At 46.8% G+C, this 20,184-nt stretch overlaps 1 protein-coding gene across 5 annotated transcripts in view; it reads left to right on the top strand.

Moving 5' to 3' along the window:
- Positions 1-2,118: 2,118 nt before the first annotated feature.
- The window catches only part of MRAS (muscle RAS oncogene homolog), a 38,306-nt gene continuing 20,240 nt past the window's right edge, over positions 2,119-20,184 (top strand). For 2 of the 5 annotated variants that reach the window (XM_084209296.1, XM_084209295.1), the window contains exons 1-2: positions 2,119-2,210; positions 2,444-2,623. Coding sequence is in view for 1 of the 5 variants with exons in the window: in XM_084209294.1 (XP_084065420.1) it covers positions 4,854-4,907 (54 nt within the window). In the remaining 4 variants the exon portion in view is untranslated. Of the gene's footprint in view, positions 2,211-2,356; positions 2,624-4,833; positions 4,908-20,184 lie in introns of those variants that run through there. The other 3 variants (XM_084209294.1, XM_084209297.1, XM_084209298.1) reach the window with 3 other exon arrangements.

Below are 20,184 nucleotides of genomic sequence, written 5' to 3'. Positions count from 1 at the left end.
TTGTTAACTAATATGCACTACAAGAAATTTAATGCTGCTCCAGATTCTGGATGGAATTGAAAGAGGACTTTTTGGCTTTCCTCCATCCATAATTTTAGTATTTCTTATGGTAGGAAGGCTACTGAGAGCTGAGCAATAACCTGGATACCTGAGGTACAGGAGCCAGGCCACAGGCCTTTTCTGTCAAGTGTACTGACTTTGGTATGAAATGCATCAGAGATTTTCAGGTTTAGATGTCTGAACATTTGGCTTGGTTGGCAAATGCTGCTATCTCCACAGAAGCAAAAATGTGCAGCTCTGAAGGGTGATCTGTTTAAGATGCACAAATAGAAATCTGGATGCTCAGATTTAAAGATCTAAACCTGAAATCTTTGGCCTACCATTCCCAGGACTGCTGTGTACACAGCATTTAGTGGCAGCATTTCCACACCTCTGAGGATGTATAAATGACCTGCTATGTGCATCTTTGCCGATTCTGCCCTCCCTGGTGGCAAGATGTGCTGATAGCAAAAACCAGATTCCTCGTAGCCAGTTGCCTCCATCACTGCACTGCAGTCTGCCCTGGGAAGATGAGGAGACTGTTTTGTCCTAGAGGGAAAATTTGTAACCAACAGAGAAGCTGTTTCACACCAAACTCAGGTGTAAACATGTCCTTTTGACAAACGCATATCTTACAAACCCAGCTGTCAATTCATGCAAACAAAACACATCTGTCCCACGGTTTGGTTTGGACTTGTGGGGTTCCTCCTGGTCTGCTCCCTCTCACCTCTTCCATGCTGCTGGACCAATGCAGGTTTTGAGGCAGATACTCAAGTATCTTGTTTGTAAAATGGCAGTACACTTCTCTGCCTCTTACACGTGTGGGAAAGATAGCACGGAGCCTGTCTTGTTCCGTGCACGCCGCAGCGCTGTGCCAGACTCCTTGGGCAGATCTTTCTGGGGACTACTGGAGTGTACAGAATGCTAATTTAGCACAGGAGGAGAGCTGGGACTGTTCACTTGGGTTTAAGAATCATTTTGAGTTCCTGTGCCTCTGCTTTGCACACCACCAGGGAGGTAAGACCTGACCCAGCATGGTAAATCAGCAGGTGCCTGAATGTACCCCCTGAGATGCTGTGGGCACTCGGTCTGTCCCTGAGCACCGTGCAGGGTTGTGCCCAAGGCGCTCCTGTGGTAGGACACATCCTTCCTGCCATGGATTATTCTCACACAGCCATTGCTAGCATCCTCTGTGAGGGCAGCACATGTCAGTAAGTGTGTGTAGGTGCGGGAACAGAGCTTTTGCTGATGTCAGGCGCAAGGTGTAGGGTGGCAAGGAAGCCTGCAGGTGGCATGGGAAGTGCTGCTTTGGTTCTGCCTCCCAGTGCCAGCCAAGGGCACACATGAGAGGTAAGAAAAGTAACCACTGCCCATGTGTTCCCCGGGTGCTATATAGGATGAGCTCCGGTGTATTAAACACGAATTCTCTAATTTGGATTAAAGTTGATGATGCTTCCTCGTATTAGGTATGAATATATATATACAGAGATATATTTATTGGGGAAGGGGAGAAGGGGGGTTGTGTGGGCACAGTAGCTGGTTCTCAAAGGCTCGGTGTGTGCCGTGTTCATGCGGCGTGAACGGCGCTTGTAGCAGTCCGTGCCCTCCGGCTGCAGCCCCGTCCATCAGACAACCGGCTCTTTACTGTCCTACTCCTCCTCCTCTTCGCTGGCGGCTGCACGAACCCCGCGGCCGGAGGGTCGGTCCGCTCCCTTTCAGCCCCAGCCCCGTGGGGCCCGGGGTGCCGGGCGGGGGGAGCGGCCCGAGCCGTTTAAGGTGCCGCCGCCGCCGCTGTCGCCCCGCTCCGCTCCACCTTAACGCGCGGCGGCGGCGGACGGGCCCATTGCCGCGCCGGGGGTCGGCGGGCCCGGGCCCCCGGGAGCCGCGCCGCCGCCGCGCCCGCCGGACAGCGGCACCCACGCGCGGCCCAAGCGGCCATCGCGGCCGAGCCCCCGAGCCGCAGGTGACGGCGGGTCCCCGCACCGCCGCGAATCCCCCTCGGCGGCGCCCGGCCCGGCCCCCGGCGGCGGGGCCGGGCTATTTATAGCAGCCGCCGCGGCGATATAAGGGATGGCGGGCGCGGGCTGCGCTGCCGCGGCCGCCGGGGCCACAGCGCGCGGGGGCCGCGGGCGCCTCAGGGCGGGCGCTGAGGGCGCGGCCCCGCAGCCCGGGTGAGCGGGCGGGGAGCGGGCTCGGAGCGGTGCCGCTCCATTCTGTGAGCGGGGCGGGGGGACACGGCCGAACAAACAATAACCCGGGCGCGTTCCGCCCGTCCTCCGCGGGACAGCGCCGCGCACTTTCGGCGCTCCACGCGTGACAAGCCCGCGGGAGGGGCGGAACCGCCGTGACACCCGGCGGTAACCGCGGCGGGGCTTCCCTCTCTGCTTCTTTCCTCTCCCCACAGCGATTCCCGCTGAAATGCGGCGCCCCACGCTGGCATGAGCCCCGCCGTCGGGAGCAGCGCGCCCCGGGCACCGCCGCTTTCCCTGGCCGCAGCTCGGTGTCGGGAAGAAAGCGCTGTCGCCGACTGTCGCCGCGGAGCCGCCGCTCGCGGCAGCGCCGGGCGCCGGGCAAGGGACGGACGGTACGGGGGCTCCGTGCGGCGGGCGGGCTGCGGGGGGCTCGGGGTCCCTGCGCCGCCGAGAGCCGGGGAAAGGGAATGTATGGCGCAATGGTCGGAGCGCCGTGCGGTCCGTGCCTTCTCCGGGCTGAGCGCTGGGGAGAGGGGCCGCTCTGAGTTTCGCGGTGTAATGGAAGATCTTTGTAAGTTGAGGATTTGTTGGGTTTTGCTTGTGCCGGGGGTTATTCCCCTCGCGACAGATTCAGAGTCGCAGTATTATTTTACTTTCCTACCCCGGGTGTGTTTGGATGTGATCTGGGTATGGCGAGGATTCTTATCTTAAGTTAAAATTGCCCTTGGATCACTGAGTACTTTGTATAAACTTCCATAACTTTTAGAAGGATAGAGATGCTATCTTCAATTACAGAGAAAGGAGGAGGAGGTACGGGTTTGGGTTTGTTTGGGTTTTGGTTTGTTGTTTTGGTTTTTTTTCCTGGTTTTACTTTACTTTTACTTTGCTTTTATACTTTCTGCTTTAAGAAAACAAACTGAACCGCAGATAGGACAAGGATATTTCAGACTTTGTGATTGGGATTGCTGGGGATTAGAAAGAAAATATGTAGGGTTTTTTTTGTTTTGTTTATTTACTTTAATCAATGGCTCAAGAGCCCTAGAAACAACGTATAAAGCCCTGCTTCCTAGACAGAGAAACTAAGATAAAGCCACTCTGGCTGCAAGCTGAGGAGCAAGTTAAGTGTTAGACCTCGAGTGGATCACTCTCAAGCATCCTACACTCCTCTGCTCCAGTGCTCCTTCAGTACTGTCAGCTGGCAGTGATCTCCAATAATGCCACGGAAATACGAAAATCTAAGCCACCAAGTCCTCAGGTAGCTTAAATCATCTAAGTTCCGATTTTGTCGGCAGGCTTAAAGGGATGCTATTGACTGGAAATGTTTATGTACATCTTACCTGGAAACTGTTGTTCATACAAGAGTTGATATTAAGAAAAGTGAATCAACTTTATAGTTGTATCAGCTATAAATGTGCTTTCTGAGTTTTCACTCTGAAATTACTGGGTGAGTTCAGGCTCTTTTTGCATAAGAGAGATGCATTTCAAATGCCTAAAACTGTTATTTTTCTTTATGAAAGGTACTTGTCTCTTGCTCTGAATCTGTTAAAATGAATTTGCAAAAACGGGGTCTATTAATTTAAGAAAGGCTAGGAGAAAGATAAGAGAAAGAACAAGGGGTGTGGCAAGGAAATTGCACGAAGTAACAGCTTTAAAGAAAAACTCTCTGTAGTAGAGCTTCAGACTGCCTAAGAGAGGTAAGATTTCTTTCTAGCTGTTGAAGTCTGAAAATTCCAAGCTGACAGCATCTCCTTAAAAATAATAGTGTACGTAAAAAATAGGTATGAATAGCTTCATATTGTAGTTCTGCATCAATTTGTCTTTCTTTGATTTTGCTCCTCCATTCCAGGAGGAGCAATATACTCCAATATGCAATACACTCCAATATGATGGAGTGTATACCCAGATTGCAGAGGGCCAAACACCCCACCAGCATCACTCCTGAACCAGAGCAGCTGGGTCAGAGCTGGCCCAGCACCTCTTTTCAGTAATTATCTGAGAGGAAGTTCTATTTATTGAAGTTTTTGGTGGGTGTTTTCACAAGCTCCAAATTTTTTGCAGAGAATGCTAAGAATTGCAGAAACTAAACTTGCCTTCTTTGGGGGGAACATTTTGGTATGGTGTTGCTTTGGATGTTCTTTTCTTAACGTGGGACTGAGGCTAACACTAGGGAGGAATAACATTGTATCAGAAGAAGGTGGTTAGAAAGGATTTTCTTCCTTCTCCCCACCCATTTTTTTGGCACTGGTGAACAAATGGCATTTGGGGACTGGAAGGAGGAGGATGAGTCCTACACTTGAGCTGGTGTTGTCATTGGCAAAGGCAATGTAAGGCAGGTGGATATAGGAAAAAATGGATGTGATGATTCATTATAGTTGTCATTGTGCTTGGGTTTCTTAGGCTCCTCTTTAACTGCAGTGTCCTGTACCCAAGTTCTCCCGGGCCCATTAGCTGCACCATGTGCTCCTAGTGGTGTTTCAGGGCTGACAACATTTGAGCAGGAGCTCTTCTCCCTTCTCTTATTCTAGAAGGCTCTTTGAGGAATACTGTTAATCTTTATTCATTTCTGCTCTTTCATTTTTATCTTCCTTCCTTGGGTGTGAAGTCCTTTTTGTAGCTGGATTCATGCCAAGAACCTCTACCCACAGCCGCCAAGCCTGGCATCCCTACTGGCTCCAGGTGAGTCAGTTCATTAGGATGAATCAGTATGCCCTGTAAAAGTTTTAGGCTCCAGACTTCAGCTTGACCACTCTTAATAATTTGGTTTTGCCTGGTTTATTTGTTTGTCACTGCTTCAGCTAAGCTGTCACTTCTGGTGGCTCCTCGCTTCAGACTTGCTCAGCCTTTGGAGCCATGCAGGGCCTTCAGTCACTGTCCCTACACTTTGTGGAGCTGCTTTTGCCTCAGCATTGTAACTTTTCCATGACCACTCATCCTTTAGCTCTCTTACCTGTGCAGGAGGAGTTAGGAGGGATTGCACCTCAGCATGGGAATGTGCAGCTCTCAATGCAGGGAGTACTTCAGATTCCGGAGGTGGAGAATATTAACGTGGATCCACAGGAATGAAGAGGGGACTGTTTTTGCATGGTGGAGGTGTTTGCATAAGCTTTTGCTGTCATAAATAAGTAGATTGGTATTCAGGGGACAGATTCAATGTGAAAAATAGGGACTTAATTTTCAGGCTTCCAAGGTAGGGCTGAGGAAGAGAATGGTGTTAAAAGATATGGAAATGTGCCTTGAAAGTAACCTTGCAAAGATGGATGACATTATTTTTGTTGTATGGAGCACCCAAATTTAACGAGGTATAAAGCAGAAGGCTTGGGAGGGTTTGGTCCAAGTGAAAACAGAATGAGCGTGGGACTGGCAGATGGGAGGAACATTAGCCCACTCCTTGGTGGAGTTGTTGCTTCTTTCTCCTGTTGTGGCATACAGGGGTGCTTGAGAGAACATACTTACTGGGGAGGGAAGAATAGCCCTCCTGTTCTACTTGAATGTCACTGGTTGTATTTTTCTCTGTGGGGAAACAAAGTTCCGGTGCTCCAGTGGGTCACATCCTGAGTGCCTGTATCCAAAGTAAATCTAGAGCAACACTGTCTACTTCAAAAATATCTGCAATAAGCCAGGACTGGCTCTTTCTGAACAGAGAGGATAAATGAACAGCTGTAACTTCAGATGCTGAATTTTTTTGCTTTTTTTTTTTTTTTTTTTAAGATTTATGGCTTTTATTCTCTGTTTAAGAATGTAGTGGAGCAATTGCTGATCTGTGCATGTGTATGTGTGAGAAAATGTCAGTGGAGGAGTAATATATATGGAAATCTTGCACAGAGATAGAATAGGCAGCAGGTTTGCCATTAGATAATGAAATAATTGTACAAAAATATGTCTCCTGAAATAACAATTGAGGGAAGGGGTAGGGACAGGGTTGGGGGAGGTTAACAATATTTTTGAGTAATTTGCTCTACTTGTAGTACTCATTACTGACTCTCCTGCAGTTTTACTGCTTCAGACACTGCTTTTTCAGTGAGTGGTGCTTAGTGTTGCACAGGCAGATAGGTTCCACCTGAGACACCAGGCCAATTACTGGAGCTAGGTGAAGGGATGGGAAACTGCCCCCAGGTACTTTGTCTGTCACAACCTGCCCAAAGGTAGGTAGGCTAAGGTCAGCAACTCTTACAGGTTCCAATGAACCTGCCTTTCACTAAGTCCACTTTTCTTTCTAAAATGGAGTAGTAGAAGTTATTTCTTTGTGGAGTGTGTTGGGAGCATAAATATAGCTGAGATACTTCAGAAGGTATCCAAGTATCTGAGACAGTTCTTGGATGGGATTCCCCTTCCTGCTATGTCTCTTCTGCTAGAACTGACTAGCAGAAATGTTCAGTGCTTGTACAATTTACATGTTAATTTTTGGCTAAATTTTGTTAGCCCTGGAATTTGTTTGACATTGATAGGCTCAAGAGTAAAATCTTTAACGACTTTCTTGTACTTTCTTCTACTATAGAGCAGCTTAAAAAGTTCCTGGCACTCTTTCACCTCCTTCCAAATAACACAATGCTTGCCTTGCCTTCTCTTCAAGAAGGTCTGCTTCTGCAAAGAATGTTGTACCAAATATATAACTTTATGCAAGGTGGTAAAAATGGTTTATTCTTTCTTCATCCCAGCTCTTGGCTGCATCTGCCTAGTTCTTGGTCTAGAGATAAATGTCACTGAGGACTGCCTGGGGACTATTTTGCATCTGAATGGTGACTTGTAATGATTCAGGTAATGGGCCAGACCACTGTTTAATGTAGTGACTGGTGCTAGTCCACTGAAATCCAAACAGCTGCTCCAAGTTTCTATCATCTCCAGTGAAAACAAGTACAACAGCATCAGCTTGCAGCCAGTTTACAGTAAACCTGCTCCCTGGGCTGTGGGCTAACCTCCTTAAATATCCCTTGTGGTCAGGTCTGTTACTCTTGTACGTGAAAATAAGTCTTGGTGTGCTTTCTGATTTACTGAAGTGTAAATAAACCAAGAAGGTCTTTCACGTTCAGGCTCTCTCATCAGCATATATTAGTAACGCTCATCAGCTTTCAACTGGAACTTTGATGGCATAATTACTCTGAAAGAGTAACGTATTCAAAACTACCTGTGTGACTTTGGGAGTTAGATTCCTCAGAGTTTAGTCATTATTTTAAAAAGTCATTAGCTTTTTAAGCTACACACACTCCTGGAAGTTTTAAGCAAAGGCTTCTGTTTATCTTGTCTTTAAAATTCCAGTTTCTAGGATGAGAGCAGCAGCTCTGCCACTCCACTTATTTCAAATATTAAATAAGAGTGTTGGAGAAACAATTAGAAAAATACTGTGGGAAATAAATTCAAGAGGTAAAAGTGTACATTTCAGTCACCTGACAGCAGGATGGATATGGGCATGTATTTTCAGCTATGTCTTTAGGACAGCTGAGAGGATGACTGATGTCTCAGCTGTTGTTGTAGACAGAGCAAAGCATGTATTTCTCTAGCCAGGATTTGGTGCACTTAACTGAAACAGCTTGTGACTAGAGCCGTTCAAGTCACTGGGGCAAACATGGTTATCAGCAGAAATAGATAAACTAAGAAAACAGTCTTGCATACTCTAATGTTTGTGTAGGTAAGATTTTAATTTGCTATCAGTCCTAGGGTTCTTTATGAGCAGTGATGGATTAGTCTTGATACTTGTGCAAGTTTTAAAGCATTCCTGTAACACTTGTAATGCAAAATCTATTTATTTTGCAACATACCTGTGAGATAGGGACCTGCTATTTATCTCATTTGTACGGAACTGAAGTTTTCAGTAAAGCTAAACACAGCATGAGGGATTGATCACACAAGAAAGTCTGCAGCAGGACAGGCAGGAGGGTGCTCACACAGTCTTAATTCCCATGAAAATCAACAAGCTCTGGTCCATGCTTTTCCCATCTGATTCTTCCTCGGTGCTTCTGAAGCAGCTTGTGGCATTTGCTTGGCTAGACAACGTGTGTTTGTCTTTTCTAAGGAAGCAAGCTCAAGCCTGGTGATGGAGGGAGGGAGGTGATGTGTGTCTGGGGAAGATGAAGAGTGGGGAACATCCTCCAGCTAGAGATGCCTCCACCACCACTTCTTCAGTGAGTGGCTTCCCCAAGGCTGGCACAAGCTGCTTCTCAGCTACTGAAACTGTTCCTCTCTGGCAAATCCCTGCTCTTCCTCTACCCAGAGCCAGCTCTGCTCCTCTTAATAATTAAAAGTTGATATGAGAGGCTGGGTTAATGGTGGAGCTTCCTGCCCAGCTCTACACTGCTGTCACGGTGCTGGGTCCCTGTGCTGCCTGGGTTGCCTGATGGAGCAGAGCTTCCACTGCTCCATCTCAGCCATGTGAGGGTCACCAGTGCATGGAGTTTGGTGGAGGAAGTTGTCCAAAGCTGGCAGGAGGAATTTTTGTTATGGTTGCATGATGAACAGTAACAATGTGAGTTTTATTGCTCAGAATGTATCCACATTTATAGGACGCTATATTTAAAAAGGAGAAAAAATGAGTCATGGGGAGCTATGCTAATGCTAAGTATTTATGTCTACCTCTTGAGAGGCTGAAGGCAGTGGGAGTTGAGCAACATTCTTGTGAAGCGTCTAGAGGATTTATGGATCAAACTAAAGCCTGCTGAAGTCAGCTGTAAGTCATGCAGTGCCTTGCTTGGGGCCGATGTCATGTACTGTGTGTGGGGTACACAGAAATATTCCTCTTGGGAAACCCAGGACTGCTCTGTGCTGCTGGCTTCCCTGGGCTTGGGCAGGAGCTTGTCTTGCACCAAGTGGTTATTGCTCTGCCACTGGGAAGTCACTCCTGGCCCGCTGCCACAGCAGGAATGTTGCTGTGCCTCCCAGGCCATGGCTTAAGCACTACAGGAATGGGTACCTGTGCCCTAAGTGGGAGCAGGCAGAGCCTGGCATGTCTCAGCTTCTCCTGCACTCCCAAGGAGATGTAGTGTCAGGGTCTGCTGTGGAAAGTTGCTGGAGCTTTCCTTTCAGAGCTGGCTAAGGTGACAGGGATGCCAGGGTTTGGATGCTTTCACTTATGGCATGTCTTGACACTAATTCGGTTGGCTTCCACTTAATTATGAAGTGCAAATGTTGGAGTTTGTTTTATTTAAAAGTTCTTTAATGAAATTGCGATCTGATTGAGAATTCATCTTTCCAAGCGTCCGCTTGCCAGCACGCCTCAGCTTCTGTCACAGCCATAGGAAGGACTGGGATCAGCATTTCAGTGGTGGGTGAGCCAACAATGGAGTATGGAGAGGGACTCTGTGAACAAACCCTGACAGCGCCATGTGTCCAAAAAATGCAGATTTGGCAACAGCAAGAGGCTCCACAGATCCTCTGTGTATCCACTTATTGAAAGGAGGAGGTTTTGAAGTGAGCAAAAAATAATTATTACATTGAAATCTTCGGCTTTATTGGACTTTTATTTTGTTTTCCAGTGATTTTTTTTGTTTGGTTTTTTTTTAAGAATTGGTCATGTCAGTATGAAAATGAATGTGTTTAATCTTCCTTTGATACAGTTTTGAGTGGTACGCTATTGCAGCCTGTTCTGTTTTCTAGTGCAAGGCCTGCTCTGGTTTATGGAAACAAATACTTGTTCATCTTGCAAGTATAAAAGGGGTTGAAAGGCTTTTGAATAGGGATCTGCTCTTTGCACTGCTGGAAGCACTAAGCCTCATGGTGAGCAACAGATGATAGGCAATAGCTGGAGCAAACACCCACCCATTTCAGATTAAAAGGATGTTAATGGACATCAGTGTAGTGGGAATCACAGCCACTTTTTTCTTGAACTGGCCTTCCCACTTAAAGAACAACTAAAACACCTCTGTAGCATGTCTTCAGGTACCTGGTGACTCCAAGAAAGCATTTAAAGGATTTTTTTCCTGTAAACTTGTGATCTTGTGATAGAAGTTCTTTACCAATTGGTTGTTGAAACACTCAGTCTGGAGGGGTACCAAATGACAAAATTAACAGGATGGAGATGGAATTTAATCTCTTGGACACATTCAGACACTATTATCGGGTCTGTCATCTGTACTTAGCATACCCAGATAGCTTTTGAGTGGTCTGCATAGACAGCTGGCAGTTGAGTAGAGATTGTGATCTTCAGAAAATATGTAGCTGATGTCTTGTGTAATACTTGCTATGGAAGTATTGGTGTCACCAGCCTAAATGCAACACTTGCTGGGTGGGGAACACATGTCTGTAAAGCAGGACTCTTTGGAAGATGTTATTCAATACCCAAGCACTCAGTCCCAGAAAGAGTGATAAGGGCATCCACAGAGCTTGTGCTGCAGGGTGCTGAACTGGGAGGAGGGAGATCACTGACAGAATCCCTTTGTCTCAGTAGTGCTTGCTGCTGACTGCAGTTGCAGACTGAGGCTGGTTTGGTGGCTGCTGGTGTTTCGTAGGGACAAGAATCCCTAACTAACCTTGGAACAGGAGAAGACATGCCCCAGTGCTCTGAAAAAACCCTCAGCTGTTGTGAATTGTTTTTGTGCAACAGTGCAAGGTCAAATACTGCTGTTGTAGCTCTCAGAATAGTGCATGGTCTCGCTGTTAAGGTAGCTGCCTGCATCTGACACAGCTGCCCTTGGAGAACAAGGCAGGTATTGCCTGAGCCCACTGTGTGCACTTCTCCTGAAGAGACCTTGGTGGTAGCTGGGGAAGGATGATAGCTTGGAATTTGAGCATCCAGAGGTTGTGATCAGCTGTAGGACGAGGTGGACTTGAATAAGTACTTGCAGCTCTTCCCTAAGAAAATATTCTGTAGCTCAAGGGCAGAGTGCTTTGAGAGAGACTTCTGTTTCCTCCACATGTTGTGGATGCTTTCAGATCTAATCTGCAAACAGGGACTATGTCAGGCATGAGGAACTGTGCAGACCATTTGATTTTCTTGAGCTTTGAGCAGGTCCAAAGAGATACTGAATGCCCTGTCAGGATGCTCTGCTGGGCATTGCTTCTTCTGTGCATCCTGCAAAATAGCCCCAGGAAGCACAAGGATGCTGACAAGCTGCTGCATCACCCTAGTCCTGTGAGCAGCAAGGGTTTTGTTACATGAGATTTACTTGTGCAGTATTAAGTCTGTTTTCAAAAATTTTACTTGGACCAAATGCCTGTGGAGCATGAAAAGGCTTTCATGTTAATCGGCCAAGTTAGCTAAGAGCATATATAATTCCTTATTCTTTTTGCAATGTAGCAAGTCTGTTTAATTAGGCAACTGGGATTTGAATTATTAAATAACAGAACAGTTTCAACCTACTTTTCTGTTGGTAAAGATCACCAGCAACCCTGGTTTTATTCCATGGATTTTTGAATTATGAGTTCCAGAAACTCTTTGAACCTCAGGAGGATAACTTACTGGATCCAGGAGGACAGAGAAATAGGACTCTTATTTTAAGGTCTCCTGAGCACAGCAAGTTACTCTCTGTTGTTTACATACCAGCCTCACAAGAATATGGAAATAAATGCTAGGCTGTCGAAGCAAAGCAGAAAAATTGTGTTTTGGGGCATATCCTGTGTTGAAGCATCTGTTTGGTTTTGTGCAGCATAAGAATAAATCCTTCTACTGCACAAAACTCTGGGAGCAGCTCTCTCTCTGATTTGGGGTAAAAGAGAACAGAGCAAAGTAACAGGAGCTGCAGTTCATGTGGGCTTGGGAAGACTCATAAAGAAAAACTGGCATAGCTGGGAGGTGAGAAGGGACAAAGAGGAGCTGTCTCAGCCGGAGCAGTGAAGAGCTGCTGAACTCGGGCAGTGACTGGAGGTCTGCCACCTTCAAGGCAATGACAAAAGGGCTGAGGAAATGCCTGCTAGTGTCCATGGTTGGGGCAGACATGCCAGCAGCCCTGGGCAGGGTGACCTCGTGGGCAGCAGGAGAGGGACTTGCTGACAAAGCCACTTAGATGCAAAAAACTCCTGAAATATCTCCTGGCCTCAGGCTCTCCAAGCCGTCCTGACCCCAGGCTAATGTATTCTGGCTCCTGCTTGGGACTGGTGCACTTCAAAAGCCTTGTTGAGTGGATGGGTGGGTGGAGCTGGTGACCCAAAATACCATTTCCCCTTCCTAAGGCTGGGCGTATACCAAACTTGTGTCTCTGTGTGGTAAAAGAATATGAACCAAAAGTGCTGAGAGATGCAGTGGTTAAATTGAAACATGCTGTGGCAGGATGAAAGTAATCTTGTCCCTTACAAGGCCTTAATGCTTTGGGGCTTTATTTATTTTATTTTTTTCAAGTGGCTGTCATCCATGCTGTCTCTATCCGTGATTTTAATAGAAATATTTTTATATGCAGACATGTGTCAAGATTCCATCGGGTTAAATCACCCCATGATATATTATCACTCACTAGGATAATATAAAAAAATATCTATTGCTGTGTTTAATTTAAAATTTGAAGTCTGAATTGTCATTGAAGGTGCTGAAGCATAAGAGGATAACTCTGTGTTAGGGTCTGTGTCCCTTGCAGAGAGCCTTGCAGTACAAAAAAGGGTCAAATCCAAATTTTTTGCTGTTTCTGTGAGTCTGGTATGTAAAATATGATGCAAATCAGATTTACATGGATTGCCAAGACTAAGGCTAATCCATAATCTCTTTGCTTGGTGTTTAAAAATAATGGCTCTGTACATGCACAGGAATGGCATATGAGATCCACCCTAAGGCTAGAGCAGCATAATGCTGCATCCCACTGGTTTTGAGAAGAGACCTTGGTGTCTTGACTTGGTTACAACTTTGCAGCAGGGTAGCTGTACTTCAGAGCTGTGTGGTGGATGGAGATTAAAAATAGGTCTTATGACAGAACCTAAACATTTCTTTGGAATTTCTCAGCAAGGTCTTTAGGAGAATGAACATGTTTCCTTGCTCAGATTGTTCTGTTTCAAACAGGAGAAGGAGAGCAGGGTAATTGAATCAAAGCAATTATTTGGAAGAGCTAATGAAGAACCAGGGATTCTTCTTTGAAGGTAGTTCTTGATTTACCTCAATAGTCTAGATGCAGAAACTTTGTCCGGTTACTTTGCTTTATTTGGTTCATGCCTGGCCTTACCTGTGAAGTGACCCTTCCCAGAGCTCAGGAAAAGCAAAGTTCTGTACACTGGTAGGAGCTCTGTACCACTCAGCTACAGCTGCAGTGTCCAGTGGCACTGTGGTACCACTCACAGTGAGGGAAAGGTGAGTGAGCTCCAGCCCCAGAAAGTGACAAGCAGTACCAGTGTTTACCTGATGCTTTATCCTCTTGTCACTTCCAAGGTCTTTACTGGCCCTGTTGCCAAGACTCAGAGGTGTGTTCACTGCCTGTATTGCTCTGTAGCCCAGCACATCTTCTCATTCCTCTAGGACAGCATCCCCTCAGGGAACCTGACTGTGCAATTTCTGCAAACCTGTCAGCGTCAGCCTGATAATAAGACAGAAGGAGGCACCATGTTGGGCATGGAGGCCTGAGTACCTTGAAAGCTGACTGCTGAAATGAGTATAACCAAGTGTGGTGTATTTCTCCCATGTGAAAAGAGTTTATAGGGCAAAAGCAGATGTTATTGTTAGGTGTGTGTGAAAGATGCTTTGTGGCAGAAGTGGGTGAGCCTCTCTTTTCCTTTAACTGGCAAGAGAATCTGCTGTTGCTTTCTTCTTTTCTTTTTCTTTTCTTTTTTTTTTTTTTTTTTTTTCTATGCAATGGTAATTGAGTTTTGAGGGGGTTTATCTTTCCCTGAAGCTGTGGGTGAATTTCTGATGTGATTGCACAGTGTAGTGGTGGCTGGAGCCCTGCTGTTGCCTTGCTCATCAGAGCTGCTTCACGAGAGTGCAGAACACTTTTGAGGTATGATTTCCCATCACATGCTAATCCAGTGAAGTGCTGTAGATTCGCTTGCTGGCACTGTTTAAATCCATAATGCAGCACCACCTGCCAAACCACAGGGCATAATGGAAGTGTTAATGAATGTACATACATACCCTCCCACATGGCTGCAAGTTGAATGACTTAAGAGTCAAGGCAGAGAATTTAGGCTGAGTATAGAAGGAACCAGAATTAGGGTATCCTGATGCAGATCTCTGCTGAAACTCAGGGGTGAGGGGTTGCCACAGGGAGTGTAAAGTTGGGTCAGCTGACTTACAGGGTGCTTTCAAAGACATGTTGATTTTCAGCTGCTGCTCTATGGATTCATGTAGTCACAACACCTGAGATGTAACTTGGGCATTCAACAACACAGTGCAGGTACTGAGCAGCACCAGCTGGGGCCCTGGTACCTCTCTTCTGAGGGGTATTCTCATGGGATGCTTCCTTTCAGTGCTGGCAGGGTGAAGGCACTTGATAGGAGAGTGGAGTTGAGTCTTGCAAGGGTAAACTCTGTTCCTCAGGGGTGGTTTGGCCAGTTGCCCACTGGTTTGAGTGTCAAGGTGTGTTTTTGCCACCAGGTTGGCTTGTCCAGGCTGGCACAGAGCAGAAGGAGAGTAGCAGGGAAAGAGCTAAACAGGGACAGCCAAGGGGTTTGCCAAGAGAGGGGCTAGGAAGAGGCAGCAGGGCTGGCACATGGCTGGGATGTTGGCAGTGTACATGCACCCTGTCCTCAGGCAGGTTCAGTGGAATGCTGTGGCTTTGCAAAACCCTGCATCACCTTGTGTGAAGCACAGGAGGGGCCTGTGCATCCACCCCTCATCCCATTCCTCATCCCTGTACCCAGCCCTGAGTTCTGCTCACCCTCCTCTTTGAGACAAGCAGTTGGATTTGCCAAGTATAGAGTCACCTCCCCAGCAGGCTGTTCATAAATAAGAGGCTTATGCTCTTGGCAGACACTGTACCGAGCCTGGAAAAAATTACTGTTATGGGTCCTGGCCCAGTGATGAGATCTTGGAGTCTTCCAAGTGACAGAGTAATGACATGGACCTGGGAAATGCCTGGAATAGCCTTCCACACAGTTCTGGGATTCAGCGTCATTAGATTCTAAGTAAAATAGGCCATGTGCCTGTTTGGGTGAATTTGGGAGGCAGCTGTTCCTTCCTCTTCTGAAGTCCATGCTGGTGAAGCTCTACTAAATCTCCAGCATTACAGACCAGCATACTCTCTGTTATTCTGTACCTGTAAGTGAGTATTAGATGTGTTGTGGGGAACCAGGGGAACTGTCCTTGATCCAAGACCCTAGGAAAATTTATAGAGAGCCTTTCAAGCCTGCCCTGTGCCTTGGGGTGTAGAGCTATTGCAGAAACATCAGTGCTGCCCCACATTTCACAGATAATTTCTGGGAACCTTGTGGTGGAAAGTGAACAGGCAATGTGTCTTTTTTTCCATAGGATATATACAACAGTAGTCTTTTTGCCTAGGAAGGACACAGACATGAGTCAAGTTTTGGAAAAGATTTGCAGGTAGAGCACAGATTTTGTAAATAGCCTGGAGATCCCTACTCTCCTCACCTTCCTTCATCTGTCCCTTGGACTTGGTAGGATTCACCCATCCCCTAGTGGAAATGCTATTACCGGGGAACTTCACAGCCTTCAGCTCTTTGCAGCTAAGAGATGCAAAGTGTGTTTGCCAGGAGGGAAGGGAGTCTTTAAAAAGCCATTTACATCCTGACAGGCATCCGGTAGCAACACTGGAGATGTAAAAGCATTAAATACTGAATTGAACCTGACTGGGAGACAAATGTGGAGCCAAATGCAGATTGATTTGCAGAAGGGTGACTGTAATGAGGCGGCCCTGTACCCTTTCTATCCATTAATCATCTCCAAAGCCTCCATAGGTGCCATGAAGTCTGTGCCTTGGAGCAGCGATGTGTGGACAGCATGGTGCCCATGAGGCTGCAGGGCAATGACCCTTCAAGGAGCTGGGCAGAGGGGTGGATGCACCCCTTGTTTTGGCAGGGGCTTTGGGACTCCTGTGGGGAAGGCAGGGTGGAGCACTGGGGAGGTCCATGCTGGGCAGTCTTTGGTGATGCTTAGGATCCCCTCACAGCTCCATGATGCAGCACAGGAATTTGTTGCCTGGACCACTTCCACCTGCCCAAGGTGCTGCTGGTTGAGGCCAGGAGGGCTGTGCCATGCACGTCTGGTTGCATTGCCATCATCAGGGCCACATGCAGGCAGCAGAACATCTGGGCTGTAAGTATGGCATTGCTGAAGCACTGGGCTATTGCTTCAGAAACCTCACTGAGCAGCAAAGAGCAGCAAAACCACCCAGGGCAATGAATTTGGGGTCTTTTCTATTGGTGTGTCAGCAGGCTGGGATGTTTAGGAGGGAAGCTGCCCATTTCCAGGGATTGTGCGAGCAGGAAGGGCAGCTATTGGAATTCGAAGCCGCTTCCTCCACTAAATTTGTTCTTGCTGTGTTATCTCTGCCTGGGCAGGGCAGGGGAACATCTTGGCAATCTGCTTTTTTGCTACAGTATGTTTAGGTCAGCTTCATTGGTTCCATGATAACATAGGAGAGGCCTTCCTGGCCTCACTAGCAAAGAATTTGCAATAGTAATACAGGAATCTGTCATCCCCTGATGTCTCCTGAGAATTTTGGAAATGAATGAGTAAGGAGAGGGATGGTGGATTTAAGCACACAAGAAGTAATGGAGGTAAGAGTAGCTGAGCCAGGCCCCAGTTACTGAGTAGGATGCTCTCGTTTCATGCCAAGCCTTGGCAAAAGGCTTGGATCAGCCTCCAGTTTACCCCCCTGAACTGGCAGCAATACAGTTGTATTTGAGGCCTTAGAGATAAAGGAATGGATCTTGTGTAGCTGCTTTCTGGTCACATAAGTGGATTCTTCTACAGAACTGGTAGTGGCAGAGCTGTAACTGCAAATGACCCAAATCTGACTGAAGTATTGCTTTTAATAATAATGAAAAAAAAAAAAATCTGGCATCTGCACCTGACTGTTGGTTTGTCAGAGTGACAACTTTTCTTACATATTTTGAAAAGGGCACTACGTCACTGAGGGAAACAGGCTGAAGATTAATGGAGTTGTTGTGGGAGGTGGAGGAGGAGTTGGGAGAGGGAAGCAGAGTTGGTTTTGGATGACATTTGTCAGTGTGATTGACTCATGCTGTGCTGTGCTTACATACAGATTGGGACACCAACAAGCACGTGCTTCCCAGTAAAAGCAAGTGAGTCCCTGAACCCAGGCTGGCCAGGGAAAGCTGCTCAGTTCTTCAGCAAGGGCTCCTCCTTACATCACTTAGGGATTCACAGAGGGGAAAGTGGGGGGCTGGCTAGTACCTAAGCCACTTCCAGTGACGTGGCTTTTTATTATTATTATTTGTTCAGGCTATAATTCTGTTTCCTGAAATAACTACCAAGTATTCATCAGGCAGCTCCTGCCTTTAGCTGCCTTTTGTGTGAATCTCAAGTGCTTCATTACTCCCCCGGTGCGTTTTCTTTCTCTTACAGTAAATCTGAGCAGCATCTGTGTGGTGGGGGAGGTGATGCAATTTTGGGTTGAAAGGGAGTAAAGGTCTGGCTGGCACAGGAAGCCAGTTAGCAGTTCAGGGAACACAACACTTGGGGTACAGCATGTTTTTGCACAGGAGGAGAATTGATGAGGCCATTTCCAGGACCCACAGTTACATCCCCCCACGTTCAAAGCCAGCCAACTGCAGCTCTTTATTGCTTGGTAGAGGATTTTATTTTTAAACGACAGTTGGTTTAAGGCTCTCTTTTTTTTTTTTCTCCTTTTTAGTAGCAATCTGATAGTGCTTTGATCACTACTCCAAAAGGAAATGCCTGTAATTTCCTGTGCAGGTCTTACCAGGTGCTGGGCTCCATCAGATCCAGAAGCTGATGGGAGTTGGGAGCACCTGTTAGAATCTGCCTTCTTAGAAAACCTCAGAGACTTGAAATTTCATCTGTGTTTTGAGAATCCTAATGCCAGAGCTACAAAGGGCATCAGACTCTGGCTTCCCACATGACTGATCTGTTCCATGCTGACTTCCCACTGAAGACTGGAATACAGTCCATCTTTTGTTCAGTGTGTCCTTTCAGAGGCATTGACTGGGAAGGAAATCTGACAGACTGGAGAAAACTTGGCTAAGAGTTACTCATCTTTATTTAATAGTAATTGGCAGGTTTTTTTCATGCACCTATGAGTCCTTTGGCTCTTGATGGTTTGGGACATGGTCATGCCTACTTGAGGGAGAAATTCCTGAAGCTCATTCAGTCCTGATCAGCATGACTCAAGGGAAGTAGCAGCCTCCTAAAAGGCCATGTCCTGTCTTTCAAGGATTCTTAGTAGTTCCCAGCCCAAGGGATTGCCTACAACACATCAGGCTGAGCTATTTTGGTACCTGGCTAGCGTCTCTGGGTGTGTCGTGGTGGTTGTGTGGCTGCAGCCAGCAGTCTGCAAGAGGAACAGAGAGGGAAGTGTTCAGATTTTGCAGAGTTTCAGCCCTGCAGGCACTGCGTGGAGCTGCTAATGCTTACAAAGTGGCTGGGTAAAAGGGTGTAATCGAGTGAGCTGTGGGTAGAGGAAGAGTTCTTAATTGCAACCGTAGGAGGAGTTGGCAGCCTCGGTGGCTGATAGTCTTCCTCAGGTGAGATTGGCGTCCTCAGGTATGCAGAGCTCTGTCAGGCCATGAGTGAGGAGCCATGGACCAAAACAAGCTGATGAGAAGAAAATTGCCTTGGCCGTGGGTTGATGAAATCATCAGCATCCGTGTTTATACATTAGTATGTGCTAAATCATGGCCTGTTGCTGAAGTGGACATTGGCTCCCTGAAGTTGTCTGCTTTGGAGAGCTGCAGCAGAGGAGGAGGGAGCTGGGGAGTTCCCACACAGGCCCTGCTGTAGCTTTTCTTGTGGGTTTCATAACAGAATTAAGCAATTTGTGTTGCATGTTGCCATGGAGACTGTAAATCACTGTCATGCCGGTCTTCTCAGTCAGGGAGCTGGTGTCTTTAATTGCACTAACCTCCCCGACAAATCCAGGGCTTGGTTTTGAGCTTGCTGACCTTATGTAAAGGCCTCACCCTGGGAGCTCAGCCTTCAGGACAGCAGAGCAGAAACCAGGGAAAGGGGTGCCAGCATATTGAATATCAACTATTTGGGGTCCATTTTATTTTTTATTATTGTCTTGTGTGGCCACAGCTCTGCTCAGAAGCTGTGCTTGGACCCACTTGCATTCAGGGCAAGTTCTGTAACAAGGGCAGGGGGATTAGACACACTACCTACATTTTGTGAGCCAGTCACACAAACTAAGATGAATTTGGTGTTTTTATGTTACTTGGCTGCTCCAAGGGGATAGCTCAGCCCTTCCACTCCACCTCTATGTCCAGACAGGTAAATGGGGTTTTATACAGTTTATTCTGCCTCCTAAAAGAAAATACTTTTTGCTGAGGAGGCTCAGTTTCAGTGACACCCTTGGAGCAATGTTTCTTTTTTCTTCCCATCCACCTACCCCAGAAGCAGCCACACTTCTGACTGTCTCAGCATTACTGGCTTGTGCTGTCAGGCCACCAGTCTTGCCAGTGTGTATGAAGATGGCTGTATAAATCAGCCTCCTTCCAGTGACTAAACCAGAGCCCTGACAGCATTTGCCAGCGTAGGGTATGGATCCTTCTCTTGGCTCCCTCAAAATAAACAACTATATAAATTGTAAGATGATTATCATCAGACCTTATTAGTGTATTACCACATGCTGCTTTGTATTCAGACAATAGATAAAAACATTTGTGCTTCACTTTTCTCAGTCAGATCTACAGCAAACACGCTTATTCTTGCTCCCATCTGAGGAGGACTGTGTCAGTACTCTTGCCAAAAACACATGAAAATTAGCCCAAGTCTTTTGCACTTGCCTGTAGCTCTGTGCCCCTTTGGGAGTCTTTAGTCTTTTCCAGGAAATGATATATGTTGTTTTAAAGGTTTGAATCATGAACTGGTTAAGTTCATATTCTTGTCAAGGCATGAGTTGTCTTCGTGCTTTGGTTATCAGGGCAGACGGAGGGGGCAGAGGGATGGAAGTGC

The sequence above is a fragment of the Fringilla coelebs genome (genome assembly GCF_963513975.1).
Source record: "Fringilla coelebs genome assembly, chromosome: 7".
NCBI classification, from domain to species: domain Eukaryota; kingdom Metazoa; phylum Chordata; class Aves; order Passeriformes; family Fringillidae; genus Fringilla; species Fringilla coelebs.
Note: the sequence above shows the minus strand (reverse complement) of the source record. Positions and strands in the feature narration are given on the sequence as shown.